A 17,081-nucleotide genomic window follows, 5' to 3' on the forward strand; every position below is an offset into this window, starting at 1 on the left:
CCATATTTTGGAAAATTCCAGATTTTCAAAAAATGCAACAAAAACCGTCCGATTTAACGTTTAGCAAATTTTGTGCTTGTTAGTGACTCACTTGACCAATTACGTATCAATTTTCCAAAAACAGTAACTATCTGCCGGTTCAGACTTCAGAATCGAAGATGTATTTTACTTATATTCAATTATGAAATCACTGAAGAAATATAACGTTTCGATTTTAAGGTGTTTTTTTGAAAGCCAGAATTTTCAACAAATTGCTGGAGGTTCTAGAATAGCTTGAAACTACCTTGAATCGACTCATCCGGTTAAAATTAAGTTATAAAGTGAACTTTTGCTTTCCATCCTCATTGGGTAAAATTACGACGAAGAAAAGTCAACTTTCAAAAATCTGCTGGATGCTCCAGAACTGCTCGAAATGATTCGAAACCGTTTCCAATCAATTCAGAATCTCAAAAAAAGAGTACGCGCTGAATTTCAATTTTCTACGCCAATTTGGTAAAATTTTGATTTTTTCTCATTCTTGGTCCAAACTTCAAAATTTTTGAAAAATTCTCCAAAAATGCACTTTTCACATTTTACCGTTTTCTTCAAATTTTGGAAAGTCTAAAAAAATTTAATTGTCGCTCAAGTCCAAAATGAACCTCAAAGCATAATAATTGACAGAGTATGATTAGAAAAAACCTGAAACATTCGCAACATTCCCAGAGTTTTTCTTTTTTCCTCCATCTACATCAAAGCGACCCTCAAAACGTTATTATAATTGAAATGCGACCAAAAATTACGTTTATTCGTCATCTACCCTTTCAGACCATATTTTAAAACTCAAAATCTTGCAGGACCTTCAATTTTTTGAATGAAGCATCCAAAAGTTCCTATTTTCTGTTAATAAATGAGTCAAACAGATGATTGAGTGGTCCAGAAGTTTCCTGAAAGTAGCATCAAAACCGAACCTCTAATTCCGAAAAAGGGTCTCTTTGTAATTTCCTCTTCAATTTCGAGACAAACGTCAAACACCTTTTCACACACAGTGTTTTGTTTCTCGAATCTCGATCGAATAGAAATTCAAAAGTATTACAAGTAGGTACTTTCTACTTAATCAGGACACCCTGTATACACGAATAAAATTTCGTACCCTCGTCGGTGTAACTTTACAAAATCTACAATATTTACTTATATATAAACAGGATAAAATAATTACATCGTATTAAAACGCTACAATGAAAAATACTCGGAAATTCATCGCATCCAAAATTAAATTTCCTAATCAACTAATCTGTTTTTATTTGCAAAACGCGCCCGGAATATTTATCGCCGAATCGTCGACTACAAACTCGCTGGAATCAATCTACAGGGTGTTCCAGAATAACCTTTCACATTTTGGTAACCACTGATCTGTGTTCAAGTGGAGCTAGGGGAATGGTAAAGGCGGTTCTAGGTAGCCAAAGCATGCCGAATTATGTTTCAATAGTTATTTTTTGTCCTGGAGAAGTAGATGGCTGTACAGTGTACGTTTACTGTGAAGGTCTTTTTTTAAAAATAAAGACTCCTGGACCCCTTCACTCTTTACTCATCGGTAACGAAGCTCATTTTTATCTAAACAGTGAAGTGAATATACAGAATGTGCGCTTCAAGTGTACAGAGAATCTTTTGATAATACTCGAGAAACCTCTACACGCCGTCAAGTTGACTGTTTGGTTGGGCGTGGCTAAAGTTGGTGTAGTGGGACCATGTGTGTTTAATGAAACAGTGATGGTGAGGGGTAAGGCAAAATGTTGAACAAGTTTCTTGTTCCTGAACTGAAAGGCAGATAAAATAGAGTTACTTACTTGGTTCCAACATGTTGGAGCTACCTATCATTCAGAGACCAACACAATATGTTTAGCGCGTGAGCACTTTGGACATTGAATAATTTCGTTGAACACAGAAATTTAAAGGCCACCTCGATCCCCTGATTTTTCAGCCTATGATTTTTTTTTATGGAGTTACCTCAAGTCAAAAGTGTATCAGGATGAATCTAGGACTCTGAAACATCTTCTAGGTAATCTTAATCGTGAGTCGAGACTGATAGGAAGAGAAGTGTTCAATAATTTGAAAAAATGTTCGGTTGAATGTGTCAAAAATGATGGAAAATATCTCGATGAAAAAATTTTTAAAACTTGATTTTTAATGGAAACTCAAATATACGGTCTAAAAACGGCATGTTTCTACTTCATTTTGGTTGTAAAAGAATTTTTGTAAACATTTTTCTCTCAGAGTAATAAGAAAAACAAATGTGAAAGGTTATTCTGGAACACCCTGTAGTATACAAAACTCGTTGTTAGCCGGAGCAAAAAAGAGAAGGGATGCAACTCGATAAATAGCTGGTATTTCTTTTTTGATTTTAATGAACGGAATTGTTGAATAATTAATAAAGAAAATTCGTTATAGAGAGCAGATTCGACGAAACTAAACTATAAAGTAATAATCTACAGCAACGAGAAGAACGAAGGCGAATGACGTTTTCACTCAAAGAGAAGACGAGAACGCGCAGAAAAATACCAACGACCTGATACGCAAATCCGCCTTATAAAAAAATTAAAATATCCTCCACGTCGATGACAAATAGCTGCGCATATAATGCGATGACGAGCAGCAGCAGATCTGACTGACTGACTGACTGACGGTGAATTGTATGCGAATATTTGCACGATATGCAATTCTAATAACGCGATTAAACATAATGGTCTTTGGTTTTGACTGATTCGTTTGGCCGCATCATTACGACAGTTGACGACGTCGTCATCGTCGGTCGGATTAATATTTGGAATTAATTTCCGCGCCTCGCCGTGTAATGATAAATGGAATACGAAGAGGGTAGCTTTGCCTAGCTCGTTTGCTGTATACAGACACACGGAGGACGAGTAGTAGACTATATAATAACTGTGCAGCGTAGTACATGTAAATGGGTGTAAGATAAATAGCTTCGACTTTAACTCGATCGTCCCTCTAAAACCCCACCGAATTGATTGTTAATTTGAAAGCCGAACGTATTTTACTGATAAAGGTGCTTGTATGTACAAATAGGTCATCTATAAGGTGGCTATCGTAATCAACTGGTGGTAATTTGGCAAAAGCTCCATACCATCGTGTACCAGCTACTTAATAATCGCCTATTTACTTTAGCCACGAAAATATTCCATATCAAAGCTAAATCATCCGAAGCGTTAAGCAAAACTATCGAGAGGGGTTGTATAGGCGAACCTCATCTCTATACATAGTAGGTCTTGCGCCAGCGCACCTCTTTTTCAACATATACCCAAAATAAATGATGCAAAAACAAAAACAACTTTATCAAGCCTCATTTCAAGCGAATTTTCCGACTATTTCGTATATTTACCTAAAAACTACTCTACTTTAGTACTATATGTACCTCTCTAACCTACGTATACATCTATACGCGCGTATAAAGACGTACACTTTATATAAAAGCTGGCGGGAAAAAAATCGATTTTCTTTATTTTTCCGTCTTGTCTAGTCTACACAGGCAAGGCACACATGCGAAAAGCGCACACTAAAAACGACAATTTCAAATGGCCCATCAAAGACCAAAAACTTTTCTTATCTCGACTCTAAACATATAATAAGAGCATAAGGTAAACGCGGATCTCACACTCACAACAAGCGTCCTATACTAAACTAACTTCTCGAGCTTTTAATTGGCCTTTACTATTTGTTATGGTCTACGAAATGGTAATTACCTGGAGTCACGTAATTTATATTGATGAGCTGCCGGAGGTATTTTATGCACTTTTCGTCGAACTTGCTGCTGTTGCGGTTGTTGCTGTTGCTGTTGCTGATGGTGATGATGGTGGTGATTGTGGCCATGATGATGGTTATGGTGCTGCTGCTGTTGCTGTTGCTGTTGGTGGTGGTAATGATGATGATGACTATGATGCGATGAGGTTACATCGGATGATGTCGAAGGTACTATAACAGGATGCGGAGGCGATGAGGTTTCTTCGCTGTCGTCATCGTCATCGCTCATGTCGAACGGCGACGATGCTCGGCTGCAGCCGCTATCGTCGTTGTCCGCAGGAAGAACGCTGTTCGAGGTGCCATTACAACCAACATTGTTTTGTTCGTTTTGTTTATCACAACTGTAACAATATAAGAAATGATTGTATGTTAGTTTTATTCGATAATATACAAATTTGTGCTGAGAAAACTGGTACTTAGGTTATCATAATTTTTTCAAGAAATATACTGTGTAAAATTTGTAAATTATTATAAGTTATGAAATTATTAAATCTGCAAAGGCATGCGGTAGACTTATTTAAAAATTTTCGTTTTGAAAATCAGTGCATGATTTTCAAAATGACTCGGTCCAAAAGTCAATGTAGTTGAAGCGGATTCTGCGCCAGGAGGAAAGTCATTTTGCAAAAATGTCACCAAGATTTGTAAATTATTACAAGTTATGAAATAATTGAAGCTGCAAGAGAATACAGAAGACTCATTTCAAAGTTTTATTTTGAAAATCACTACGCATGATTTTCAAATTGACTCAGTCCAAAAGTCATGACGCAGGAGGCGGGTTCTGCGCCAGGAGGAAAGTCAGTTGGCACAAATTTCGTGTCTCACACATGAACAGAAAAACATGCAGCAGATAAAATAATGAAAAACAATAAAAAAGGCGCAGAAGATGGCTTCACTGGTGACCATTTTCATGTTCGAAATCTTCAAAAACATCAACTCATATCACATTTTGTGGAATGATTTTTCAAATTTTGGTCAAATTATACTTTCGCGTTTCTCTCTTTATCAATTGAAGAGCTCTATTCCAAAGTGGGTTAAGTCATTTTTTCCCCCAATAAGGCGTTTAAAATTTTTGATACTAAAATTTGTTCTGTTTCCAAAGGTCGGTGCACCTTTCATTTCTTTGGATATAGAACAAATTGCTTGTAGAAAAATTTACTTTGAAAAATCGATGACTTAACCCACTTTTGAAGTAAAAATCTCCGTAAAACATGCTTTTTTTGAAAAAATGACTTGACCCACTTTGGAATAGAGCTTTTCAATTCCATTCGCTGTTTTTTTTTGACAATCAGACATCAATTATAGGAAGTTATTTGTTCTGTTTCACCGCTGAATATTATTGCGAAACGTCGAAAATAGAAAAATAGACTCATATTAACATCTTCCCTCTCTCCCTTCCTTCCCCTTTTCATTCAGCTGCAAACTAAAAACCCTCCGGTCAAGCAACCCGGAACCATTCAGAAACATTTTTGAATACCCTCTCAATTAACACACGGTACCAATTTACATTAAAAAAAAAAAAAAAAAAAAAAACTATTGACTACATCGTCAAAATCAAAACCCAAAACAAGAATCGATAATAAAATAAAAACACTAACAACGTCACCATCTTCCAGCCACAACATTATACCCACCACACAGTATATGAAATGATGAAATGAGAATTTTAATTCAACATGTTATTCCATCACGATGGCGTACCTAATTCAAAATCGACGCTTTCGCTATGAAAATTAATAGACGTCATCGTTACCCACATAGCCTTTCGTCCCTTAGCAGTTAATTATCTTCTAATTTGATATAAACCATGTCCCATCACACGGTTAAGATCAGATAGCCGCTGAATCGTAGGGATTTTTTTCAATCTCGGATTACGTTGGAGCTCGTTTCAGCATCGCATCGCCATGCCATGCCAGCTTCCCTACGTTCTCAACGATGAAATAAATACGATTCACAAGCGATAGTAAAACTATCCTGTGTCCGATAGTGGTATACGCGCGGATAGCAGATTATTCGATGAAAATCCAATTTCCGTTTATATTTCTTTGAAAATATTTTGCAAACGAGGATCGCAGCCTGTTTAAAGTAAAGTTTAACCTCAGGTACCTATATGTGGAAAAAGCGTGGATTGGGATTCTTTATAGTTTTGTTCGTATAATTTTATTCCAAATTGGAAATATTTATACTTTTTTTGGTGTAAAAATTTCAGTTTCTTTGGAAGGAAATACATAATTATGTAGGTTTTTCAAAATCAGAGCACGATTATCAACCTTGTGTTGTCATAAAGTTATGATACTAGAGGCGGGGTTTGCGCCAGGAAGAAATGTAAAATCAGTGTTGAGGGTCACAAAAACAGTGCAATGGAATTAATATGTGTAGAATTTTATTTTTATGGCCCAATTTTTAAAGAGCTTTAAAATCCTATTTTTTTTTTTTTTTTTTGAGAATCCAAAACGGCTTAAAACTGTTATAACTTCATTTAGGAAATCGAAAACAAGGTACATATGTGTATTGTAAATCAAACAACTTCATTGTTTTCGTACATCTCAATTTGATCAAATTTTGATTTTTCAATGAAAATTTTCAACTCGAGTTGCATGCCAGCTCAATAAATTTTTGATCATGATTAAAATCTTTGTAATTTTACAAATCCCCATCTAAAATCATTGATAATTTTCTAATTTCAAGAAAATTTGACGTGCATTAAAAAATACCTAATTTTTTCAAACAAAAAATGAAAATTTTTTTTGGATGTTTGAATTTTAAAAAAATGGAAAATAGAAACAAATTACGAAAATTTTCATAATTATTACGTTTTTGTTTAGCTACTGAAACTTTCTAAATTTCCAGCAGTTTGTTTCGGAACTCGACATGACATTTAAAGTTGAAAGTAGGTATCTGAAAAAAGTTCATGAAAAAAATTTCCGAATCAAATTCGATTTTCTTCTAACGAAATGAAATAAATAGGTAAGTAGGACGATGAAATGAAAATATAGTCCACAGTTTAGTGGATGAATGATGATGCACTCACATAGTAGAAAGAAGTACGAAGATGAGGAAGTAGTATTGAATTTTGAGCTTGAATAAAAATTAAACTTGACCTTTGACCTATTTAGTTGAAGGACGCGGGTCAATAAAATATATTGACAATTTCATTTCCCTGGCTTTGTAGCCTTTTTGAATGGATGTGGAAATTGCATAAAACATGAGATGAGTAAAGTAAACTCGTGTGATTCATTTCGTAGTGGTTTGCGTGTAGCTCTATCTTCTATCTTTATGGAATAATTTTCTTCAAAGCTGTTCCATTTGCATTCCACCATATGGACGGAATTAGGTACAAGAAATACTCAACACAGAATAATTTTTTCGGTCTTAATTCCATCTTTTGAAAAAACGATTTGTATCGACAGATGTGAAAGTCAATCAAATTACTCCTTCAGCGGATAATTTGAGCATGATAGTAAGGCATAAGTCTTACTCAAAAATCAAATAATTTTCTCTCTCTTTTTCGCCCGTATCTCTCCCCAAAATAATTTGTCACATTTATCAGGACAAAAAAAAACTTTTCAAGCAGGAAAAAAATTGAAATAACAATTTAGAGCGTATAAAATGCAAATTTTTTTCAATAAAACTTTACACCGGTAACCTAAATTTTACGATAGTTTGGAAAAGCTAATAAATAAAGTCCGCAACCTGTGGCATTTAGGTAGCTGTATTTGATTTACGAGTAATACGAATTTTAAATATTCGCCACCGCGAAAACGAAGCAGATAAAGAGAGAAGAAGGGAACACGACGGCTAAATCGATAGGTTGGTTCGACGTTTGATAACTGTGTATATATGGCAAATGCCAAAAGTACAATTCGCCGATTTGAGCCGGCAGCGTTGAAAATTTAAAATTCAAATAATCGAACATTTCCATCCCAGCGGACTCGGCGAAAGCCGAAAGCTCCAGGAAAACAACTCGTTTAGTGAAAAAAAAAGCGAATGAGAAAGAAAAAAACCGGCTGGTAATATAGTTGAGCTTCGAGCGAAATCCCACCAAAGCGAACACCGCCGTTACTTTGGCGGTGTTCATTTAAAAAGTTGAAAGTATTAGGAAAACTGCTACACAAAAAAGTATATAATACGTTAGAACAACGGAACGCGCAGTCACTGCTGTTTTGCTCTTTATCTATGTCTCTCTCTTCTCTACATTACACAAGTACGAGTATATACAGATACCTAGCGAAAGTTTTTTCTTGCTTTTTTTCTCTATTTCTCACCAGCGTACAAGTGGAGGAAAAAACCAGGAAATGTATAAAGCAAAAGGATTGAATAAGGCAAAAAAAATTCACCGTTCGAGTTTTAATTTTAATCCTTAAAATCACCAGTACCAACCTCGAGTCTGATAGGATTGCTCGCGATGGTAGAGTACTCGCAATTTAATGTAAATTGTTTATCGGCTTGGTCGATGATTACGATTCCAGTAGGTATACGTTGTACGAGTATTTAATATTTGATCCAGGAGTTTTTGTTTTGCTCGAGCCAAAGATTACCCACTTTGCGAATACCGCACACAATGCCCCAATCCTTAAATGTGCCATGAGAGGTTATTTTTCACGCTAAATGATCTTCATTACTGTAAACGACGATATTATAAAATCCTCTGGTCGGAGTTTTTCCGCAGGTTAATGCTTCACTAGGTAAATGTTTCGCTGCGAAGATAGCAACGAATATTGTTTTACCGCGAGAACGTTATACCTACACGAATTATTAAATTCATTAGAAGCCGAGTGATACCTACTTATTTTAATTTCGAAAAATGTCCGAAATTCGATCGAAATTTATAGCTTTATCGTATAGGGGGTAATTTATTTTCCATTAGAAAAGTTAATCGAAATATGACAAAAGTATAAGTTACCTCTTTTTATATACGTCGTGTCGTCTAAAATTTATACCTCGTTTTTTAGATCAGCCTACGAGTGCGAATTTTGAATCGACTCGAGAGAAAATCATATAAACGAAGGTCGATTATTTTACAGATATATTTTTTTTAACCACCAACGACATATTGAACTGTATACTTATACTAACGTGTATCGTCGTGTATTTTCTAGTAAGTTTCTTTCGTTTGGCCAAAGTATATTGCGCTTGTAAAATATCACATCTGCAACTTATTCTCGTAGTATAAACCTCTCATACGCTGCAAAGGGACCCACTGATACCTTTGTAGCGTATAGATAACGAAGTTATTATCCTGTTTCTATGTGTATAGTACGAGTATGTAGTGCCTCTGCTAGTATGTGGAGCTTGTTTTTTTTTTCGCTCTCTTCTTCTTTGAAATACATCGAGTCAAATAATCGGATATTGAGCTTATTTTGTGTCCATAGAGGTTGCTATTCTTTCCTTTTATTCGTGCCACTGCTGCTAAAATATTTTCACCGATCGGATTCGTTTCATTTTTTTTCTTCTTAAGATATGTTTTTTCGAGCTGCTAATGGTCTATTCATAATTCTTCAGAGGGAGAGCATTTTCGCATCATTTGGGAGAAATAAGACAAGTTATTAGCTGCATTCTTGAAATTTCGAGATTATCACACCTAATTTAATAATGCCACATCTTAAAGACAAGTGGAAATTCCATTCTTGTACTATTAATTTGATGAGCATCGTGTTTTGGTGATGGTTACTATAATGTCAGAGGGAAAAAAAACAGTTGATATTCGGACTCACCCATATAACGAGAACCTAACAAACGGTTCGCCATGTAAAATACTTGATATTTTTTTCTGATCATTTCGGGACCAAATTATGGTATAATTCTGAGTGAATTGAAAAAATAAACGAATTTCAATTTGTTTTTGCTATGAATGTAATTTTTATCATCTTTTTCACGAAATACGTCAGAAAGAGGTCAAAATAAGACAACTGAATAAATTTAAACTTTTTTAAAGTTTGGAATTGAAAATTGAATTTTTTCGAATTTGATTTTTTTTGTGATGAATTCATTTCATCGAGTAAAAGGGGTTTTTCAACTTTTTCAACGGATACGTAAAAATAGGGGTCAAATGGGTCAACTTCACCAATCAAAACTTTTTTTCGTGTTTTAAATCGAAAAATCGCAATTTTTTTCGCCAACTTTCAATTTTTTAAAATCGACTTTACAAAATAATGCCATTTCAATTTTTTAATTTGTTGTTCAGCATGAAAATTTGTCCATAATACGTATATTTTTTTTAGAATTTTTGAGAGTCAGAAGGATACGAAAACTACGTTTTGAAACTGATTTTTACGATATAACCAAAAAGTCTTTCAAAACTCTTAACTATTGGAAAAAGTTCCATTTTGGTATTGGGGTTATCGACTAATCCACTGCTGAAATGGATGATATTTTAAGTTTACTAAAAACTTTGACACCCCCTAGCAGCCTTTAAAAAGGCCCTAAAGGGCTGCGATTTGCGCCATTAGTCCATCCCTTCGGAAGGTTTTATCACAAGAAAAATTTCAAAAAAATCACCGACCCCCCTAACCACTTCTTGGTTGAATTGACGTAGAATGACCCCCCCCCCTATAACCCTTTGAAATGGGAGGAAATTGCAATTCCAGTTTAAAATTTCCTAGTTTGACAGTTTGTTGTCAATCGAATTTTTTCAAACTTACAGGAATATTAAAAAATATCAAGTGTTACTCATGGAAATTTTTCAAAAAAATTTTCAAGCATATCTTCTTGTGCGAGATGCGCATTCTTAGCTTTTAAACAGCACTTTCAGTAAGTTATTTCAGAAGTATAATTATGAAAAATAGCCAATAGGTAGATACAACATACGTTTTTTCCAGAATTTTTTATATCAGATAAAAGACCTTCAAAAATGCAAAAAATTGTATTTTTTCAACATTTTTCCCGCCTAAATTGTCTATTTGAACTGAATTTTTTTTTCGCAGTATATACTAAAAGACGCCCAATTAATTACATCATCAACCCGAATTTGGATCGTATTTTTAGGTACTACAAAAAAATTAAATTGCGCGATTTTGAGAACCACTGAACCCCCTCCCGGGGCAACCGAGGCCAAAACTTATGTCTAGATCAATACCAACTCAAAATACATCATAAATATTGCAATTTCAGAGAAATTAAAAATTTTTGATTTTTTCCACCCGTGATCAGTGCATTTTTCCAAATTAAAAAAACCTGACTTTGACGAAAATGAGTGAAAAAAATTCAAAGATTTTTAATTTCTCTGAAATTGCAAAATGATTTTCATTAGAAAAAATGTCTTCACCCTTTTTTGAAAGGGAATTTAAAATTTGAAAATAAAATCTAGATGTGGGTTTAGCAGGTGAAGAGTTGCAAGTTGATTTTGATATTTATGTACAGAGTGGGTCGACTGTTCAGTCAACATTTATTTCACACAGGTACAGCGCCTTTGTGAAGTGTTTTATTCAGACCAAGAATAATTACTTACTTAGTAAGATAATTCAATCATTAGTATTTTTTTGTGGTAAAATAATAGGAAATGGATTTTTTGCCCAAATGACCTTTTTTGTTGTAATTTTAAATGGAATTTTTTCATTATCATTTTTAATGAGTTTTTTATGCTGATTTTAAATAATTTTTTGGTGTAATTTTGAATCAATTTTATTCATAGTGATTTAGGGTAAGTATAGTAGGTACTTACATTTTTGGGAGTAATCAAGGACTCACATTTTGGGAGCTAATAATTCAGAAATTTGATTTTCAATTTTTTGAAGAATTTTTCTGTGGCAATAATTTTGAATAGAATTTTCTTCATTTCAAATGAATTTTTTGTGACGAGTGTTTTTATGTTGATTTCTGATGATTTTTTTTTTTTTTTAGTAAATTTGAACAAATTTTTCGTGATGATTTTGGATTAATTTTTTTCAAGTTGATCTGGGATAATTTTTCTGTGAGTGAACTAGGACAACGTTTTGGACCATTATTTAGAATTTTAGTTCCAATTTAGTAAAAAATTGTTGTGTGGTGATTTAGAAGTTTGAAATTTTTTGGGTGGCCGAGGGAATATACATATTTGTATTGATTTCAAAGGAGTTTTTTGTGACTGCTGAATTCATTTTTTGGAGGAGGGAGGGAGGGAGGGAGGGAGGGAGGGAGGGAAGGAAGAGGTATTGCAAATAAATATTTGAAATCATTTTGAATGAATTTTTTGGAGTGATTTTGAACGATTTTTTTCAAGGAATTAGTTTTTAAACCAACCTTTAAATGAATTGGAAAATGAAGGGAAGCGACTAATTAATTTAAAAATGATTAAAAAAGAACCAAACAAAGCGACTAATCAACTTAAAATCATTAATATCAAATATTTGATTTTAATGATATTTATTTTCTTCCCTCTCCTCCCTTCGAAATTGTCCATCCACGTAATTATGGAATATTACTTCATCAACCACCTGTTGTGATGACTAGTTATAATAATTTTTGATTTTTTTTTCATGAAAAATTTCAATTTAAAAATACATTTTAGATATTTCTCATCCAAGTAAAATTGACGTAATGAACTGGAAAAAAATCACTATTCAGGAATTTGATGTGTACAGTCTTGGATTACACATCGTCGGTAATTCGTATAGAAATAGAATGTGGTGCTCGTGTATCGGCGTTTAAAATTAATTCAGCTCAAGTTGATGTTGGTTCTTACACATAAGAAATATGAGACTAGCGTGAGTATAGGCGATAAATTATTACGTCGAGGGCATTATCCAGCATCGCAGACGAAAGTTGTGTGTTTTTAAATTTTTAACTAAAATCAATTTAAAGGATTGCCTGTAATAATCGCGGTATCATTCGGGTATATTCATCGCTATAGGTATTTGGTAGACCGTAGGTAAGTAAGGTACCGATAAAAATGAAGCTCGTGTATATATTTACGTCCGCGATAATGGAGGTGATTTGTTAAACTGTGTTTGAGAGAAATACGATGCTGCGAGCACTCTGCAGACAAACGAACTCATACACTACAGTCTATATAAAACAAATGGTATTACGAGTATTTGAAAATGGACTAAGCTTATCGCGTATAACAAAATTGGAGACAATTTTCAACGATCGTTTGCACTTAGAAAAGCACGAGGTACAATACTTGTGTCTTGTATATCTACAGAAGTGTGTCTCTGTTTACGTACCTGCCTCGTATTACGTACCTACGAATGAAATGCTACGAATTAGCGAATATTTATCGTGTTCATAACTTATTTAAGATCAGTGGAAGGAATTAGAAATTATTAAGCCGAGCGGAATACTACTTTACAGTTGAAGCAGCAGATGATGTCGAAGATGGAAGCGTAATTTTAGATGTTTGCTGTAATTGATTTTGAATATAAAACGGGGCACCGCTGCGCTGCTCGCTAAGTCCGTTTTAAAATCCATCTTGGAATAAATTTCGTTAATGCAGAAGAGCCGCATTATCGATAGAGCATTCACATTTTACAAACCCTTTCTTAATTCGATTTGTATATAACATTTCAGAAATGTATAAGGGGGACCCTTTTCTCGTTTTTGAATTAGTCATTATCGGTGTATATAGAGGTAGGCAATATAGGCATACTGCACGACACAACGGCCAAACCATCGCTCAAGTGAAGATTTTCTATATACGTATGTGTATTGTGTAGCATGTGCTCAAGTGTCATGTACAGAGTTTCTTTTTTGCTTTTCGTATTTTTCTCTTTTCGAGGCGAATTTCTATACGCAGGTACTTGAGAACGTGTACCTTTGAAAAGTCTCATACACCGCACAAGCGAAAGTTGAATATTTCGATATCACAAAAAAATATCGTCCTGTATGAATAGCAAATACGATACGATTCTTGTATTTTTCCATTGCTAAAAATTAACCAAGTATTCGAAAACGTGGCTTGCAATGAAATTACACTTATAAAATTCGAATCTATTCGTTTTTCGCTAACACAAAGTTAATTTGCCGTACACCTAACCTAGCTGTACTTCATATTGTACCTATTTTTTTTTTTTTTTTTACACGAAAGCAATTTTAATGACATATATAGCTTTCAGTTATAACAGAGCCATAACAAAATTCATATTCAGTCACGCATCGTGCCTTCAACTTCAAAGTTATGACGTAATTTTTAACCAAAAAAATTTATTCGCGTTTATTTTGAAGGCTGCCGCGATGTCGATGAGGATGACAAAAAAGTAAACTTTATTCTTACGCCTATTGTTTTTGAAATTTATTTTCGTTTGTGATGTGTAATTCATTATCATATTTTTCTTTGATGTTTTATTCAGTACTGAGCTGAGAGCGTCATGACACATGAACGCTTCGGTTTACCGAGATGTAATGCATAATGCTAAGGGGATCAATGGTGTTGATGAATCTTTTGTAAATACCTAGCGTGTTTTATTGAACGTGTGTTTGTACACTTTGGTACTTTTGTGATCTTGAAAAAAAAAAGGTAACAAATCGACCAAGTACATTTTTATTGTTAGCATGAAAGGACGGAAATTTTATAATTGTTCGTTGATTCGAATGATTTTTTATTAGTGTGATTCCTGAAATAAAAAAGGTTGATGAAATTATTTTTTTTTAAAAGAATTCAAAATGAATTCCAAAATTTCAGCGACATAGGGGTAACGACCCTATTTTTACCCCCCCCCCATGAAGACATTTCTTGGAATTTCTTTTGATCTAATGAAGCCAGAGAAAAACTAAAAAACTTGTTGAAATCAGCGTGCATTCCTTAGCAAAATTCAGCATTTGTAAAAGCTTTAATTTAATTAATTTGTCCGAAAAAAATTAATCACAAAAAAATGACTTTGTTATTTTTTTTACCCCATTCGTTATTCCCCCCTTTTTTGTTGTGTTATCAATTGTAACAACGTAGGTACCTAATTCGAAATTTTCTCAAAAATTATTAATTTATCACGCCAAAAAGTGCCCTTTGCATTATCATTGGTGTATTCATAGCTTGAAAACAAAATTGAGAATTTATAAAGATTATTTGCGCAAATTTTCAACAAAAAAATTAAAAACACCTATTTTTGGGCTTCAAAATTCCTGTACTGCCAGATGAGAATTTTTTGCGGGCAAGGGTGGTGAAAATATGCTATGAAAGTTCCTGCTCCAATTTTTTGTTTTCGTGTTACTGCTCTACCTAAATAAGTATTCGAGTCTTCAATTTTGTACCTTTTTTTGTTTCGTTTGCTTTCATAGAAAGTCTATATTTGAGGATTTTCAGTCATTTATTCAAGTTTTTTGGAGGATTGTTTACACTGAGGTAGGTATACCAAACTGCGGCAATTCTTTTTTTAGACAATATTATTTACAAAAGTTCAAAGCCATACATTCAGATATACTCCTCCAAAAATGGGCGAAACTGATATCACACCTTTAAACGGTCGTCAACGAGCTAAAATTCAGGGGGGAGGGGTGAAAAATTGAAGAAGGAAATTGATATGGGTTTTCTATTTTTTCACACTGGTAAAAAATTTAGTCAAGAAAAATCGACTAAAATTCATATCACATTTTTTTTTAGTCTTCTGAACCATGAACATTGAATGGAAAATGAAGCTTTTCAAGAGCGTTGTGTTCTAAAAAAAGCTCAAAACATGTTTACCAGCCAGGATAATGAGATTCATTTCCTCCAAGAAAGCTAGGCATATATTTAAAATACTTTGAGCCTAATTTTCAAAGTTTATAGGGTAACATTTTTTTCTTTTTTTTTTTTTCAAAAGGCATCAGCAAAAATTAAAAACTCAACTTTATTGATTTTATTATTTTTATTAAAATTCCATCACTCTGGCCATTTCTACAATTTTTCCGCACAAATAGGTATTACCTAATTCTCAATGAAGGAAACAAATTAAATTAAGAAAAAAGGGAGGAAAAAAGGAGACGAAAAGAATGAAAAACTATCAACAGCATACCTCAAATTTCAACAAGTATTTTGAAATTAGGCAATTAATCGTCTCCTTTGCACCACAATCCAAAAATGAAATTTCATTTGCTGAAATGAAATTCTGAAACTAGTTGTAGAGAAGTGTTAAGAAAAATTTGTGACTCAGGGAATGTTCCACGAAAAAAAAATTTCAACTCGAATGATTCCTCTTCACTAATCATTCAACAGTCAGCTTGAAAATAAAAATGAACACAATCATCGCGAGCACACTATTTCCCACCAAGTCTCGTGAGGAAACACGAGCGTTCTCGTGCGGCTAAAAACAGCACATTCTGACAAGATGGTTGAATAAACTACAGCACAAACTATCAAAGTGTAAGCAATTTTTTTTCAAAAAAAGGTATCGTGAAGAATCCCCGAAGCCTAAATCCCAATTCTCAAATTGATCAGAAATAACATATTTTTTATATCTATGGAATATTTTTTTTCGAATAAGTAAATATTTCGATTTTTTTACCTATACAATGAACGTCTAAAGCAAATCTTTCACGTAGGTACATTTTTTCTTCATTCAAAGACAAAAAATTTAAAATTCCACTCACGAACTAAATTCCCATTTTTCGATATTTAAATAAGGTGCTCTTCAAGTCTTCAAAAGTGGATTTTTTTTGACAATTTGAAATGTTTTATGGCTCAAGTTCAGCCGCCTACTCATTGAAAATTTGTGTTGTTTCGAACGCAGAAGAATACGTCGCGTCGCCGTTTCCCGGGGATTCGTCGCGTCGCGTCATGGAAAAAATATTATGCTCGGAGGCACTGACCTCATTTTTCAAAGTAGACCGTTTGATATCGATAAAATTTGTATTAATCGAAATAAAAATTTACACGCGTCATCAAACTACTTCCAAGGAAGGGCTGAGGGAAAGAAGTCCCGAAAAATTCGAATTTTTTTATCCACGAAGCACATATAAATAAAGACCACCTAGACATAAAAAGAACTTGAAAAATACGATAGGTACGGGTAGCTTACGCTTCCTTATTCGGCTCATCGAATCTCAACGAAATTCTCTATTATACTCAAATTCATCGTATGCGCAACAAAATACGAGGAAAAATGCTAGATTTCTTACGGTTATATTCAGAAGCACCTTAGATAGGAAAAAAAATGGTTTCACTATCAAATAGAACCATCTTTTGTAGTACAATAAAACGAGAAATGTAGGTAGGTATCATAAACCATACCAAACAGGAATTTATCCGGACGTTGTTGCTTCTTTTTTTTTGAAAAGACATTGAGATGTCACATTATTTGCATTTTATTTTATCATTTTGCAAATTCGCACTGCTTGTACATTTGACTGAGTAAATTTCCAGTAAAAAATTGGCAAAAGAAAGACATATCCAAATGAAAGAGAGA

The 17,081-nt window shown here is 33.8% G+C and overlaps 1 protein-coding gene across 11 annotated transcripts in view; it reads right to left on the bottom strand.

Annotated features, from left to right (window-relative positions):
• The window catches only part of LOC135836570 (protein lin-10-like), a 149,511-nt gene that overhangs the window by 32,222 nt on the left and 100,208 nt on the right, over nucleotides 1–17,081 (bottom strand). For all 11 annotated transcript variants that reach the window (XR_010557057.1, XR_010557058.1, XR_010557056.1 and 8 more), the window contains one exon: nucleotides 3,735–4,133. Coding sequence is in view for 7 of the 11 variants with exons in the window: in XM_065351483.1 (XP_065207555.1) it covers nucleotides 3,735–4,133 (399 nt within the window). In the remaining 4 variants the exon portion in view is untranslated. The remainder of the gene's footprint in view (nucleotides 1–3,734; nucleotides 4,134–17,081) is intronic.

The sequence above is a fragment of the Planococcus citri genome, chromosome 2, assembly GCF_950023065.1.
Source record: "Planococcus citri chromosome 2, ihPlaCitr1.1, whole genome shotgun sequence".
In the NCBI taxonomy this organism is placed as follows: Eukaryota; Metazoa; Arthropoda; class Insecta; order Hemiptera; family Pseudococcidae; genus Planococcus; species Planococcus citri.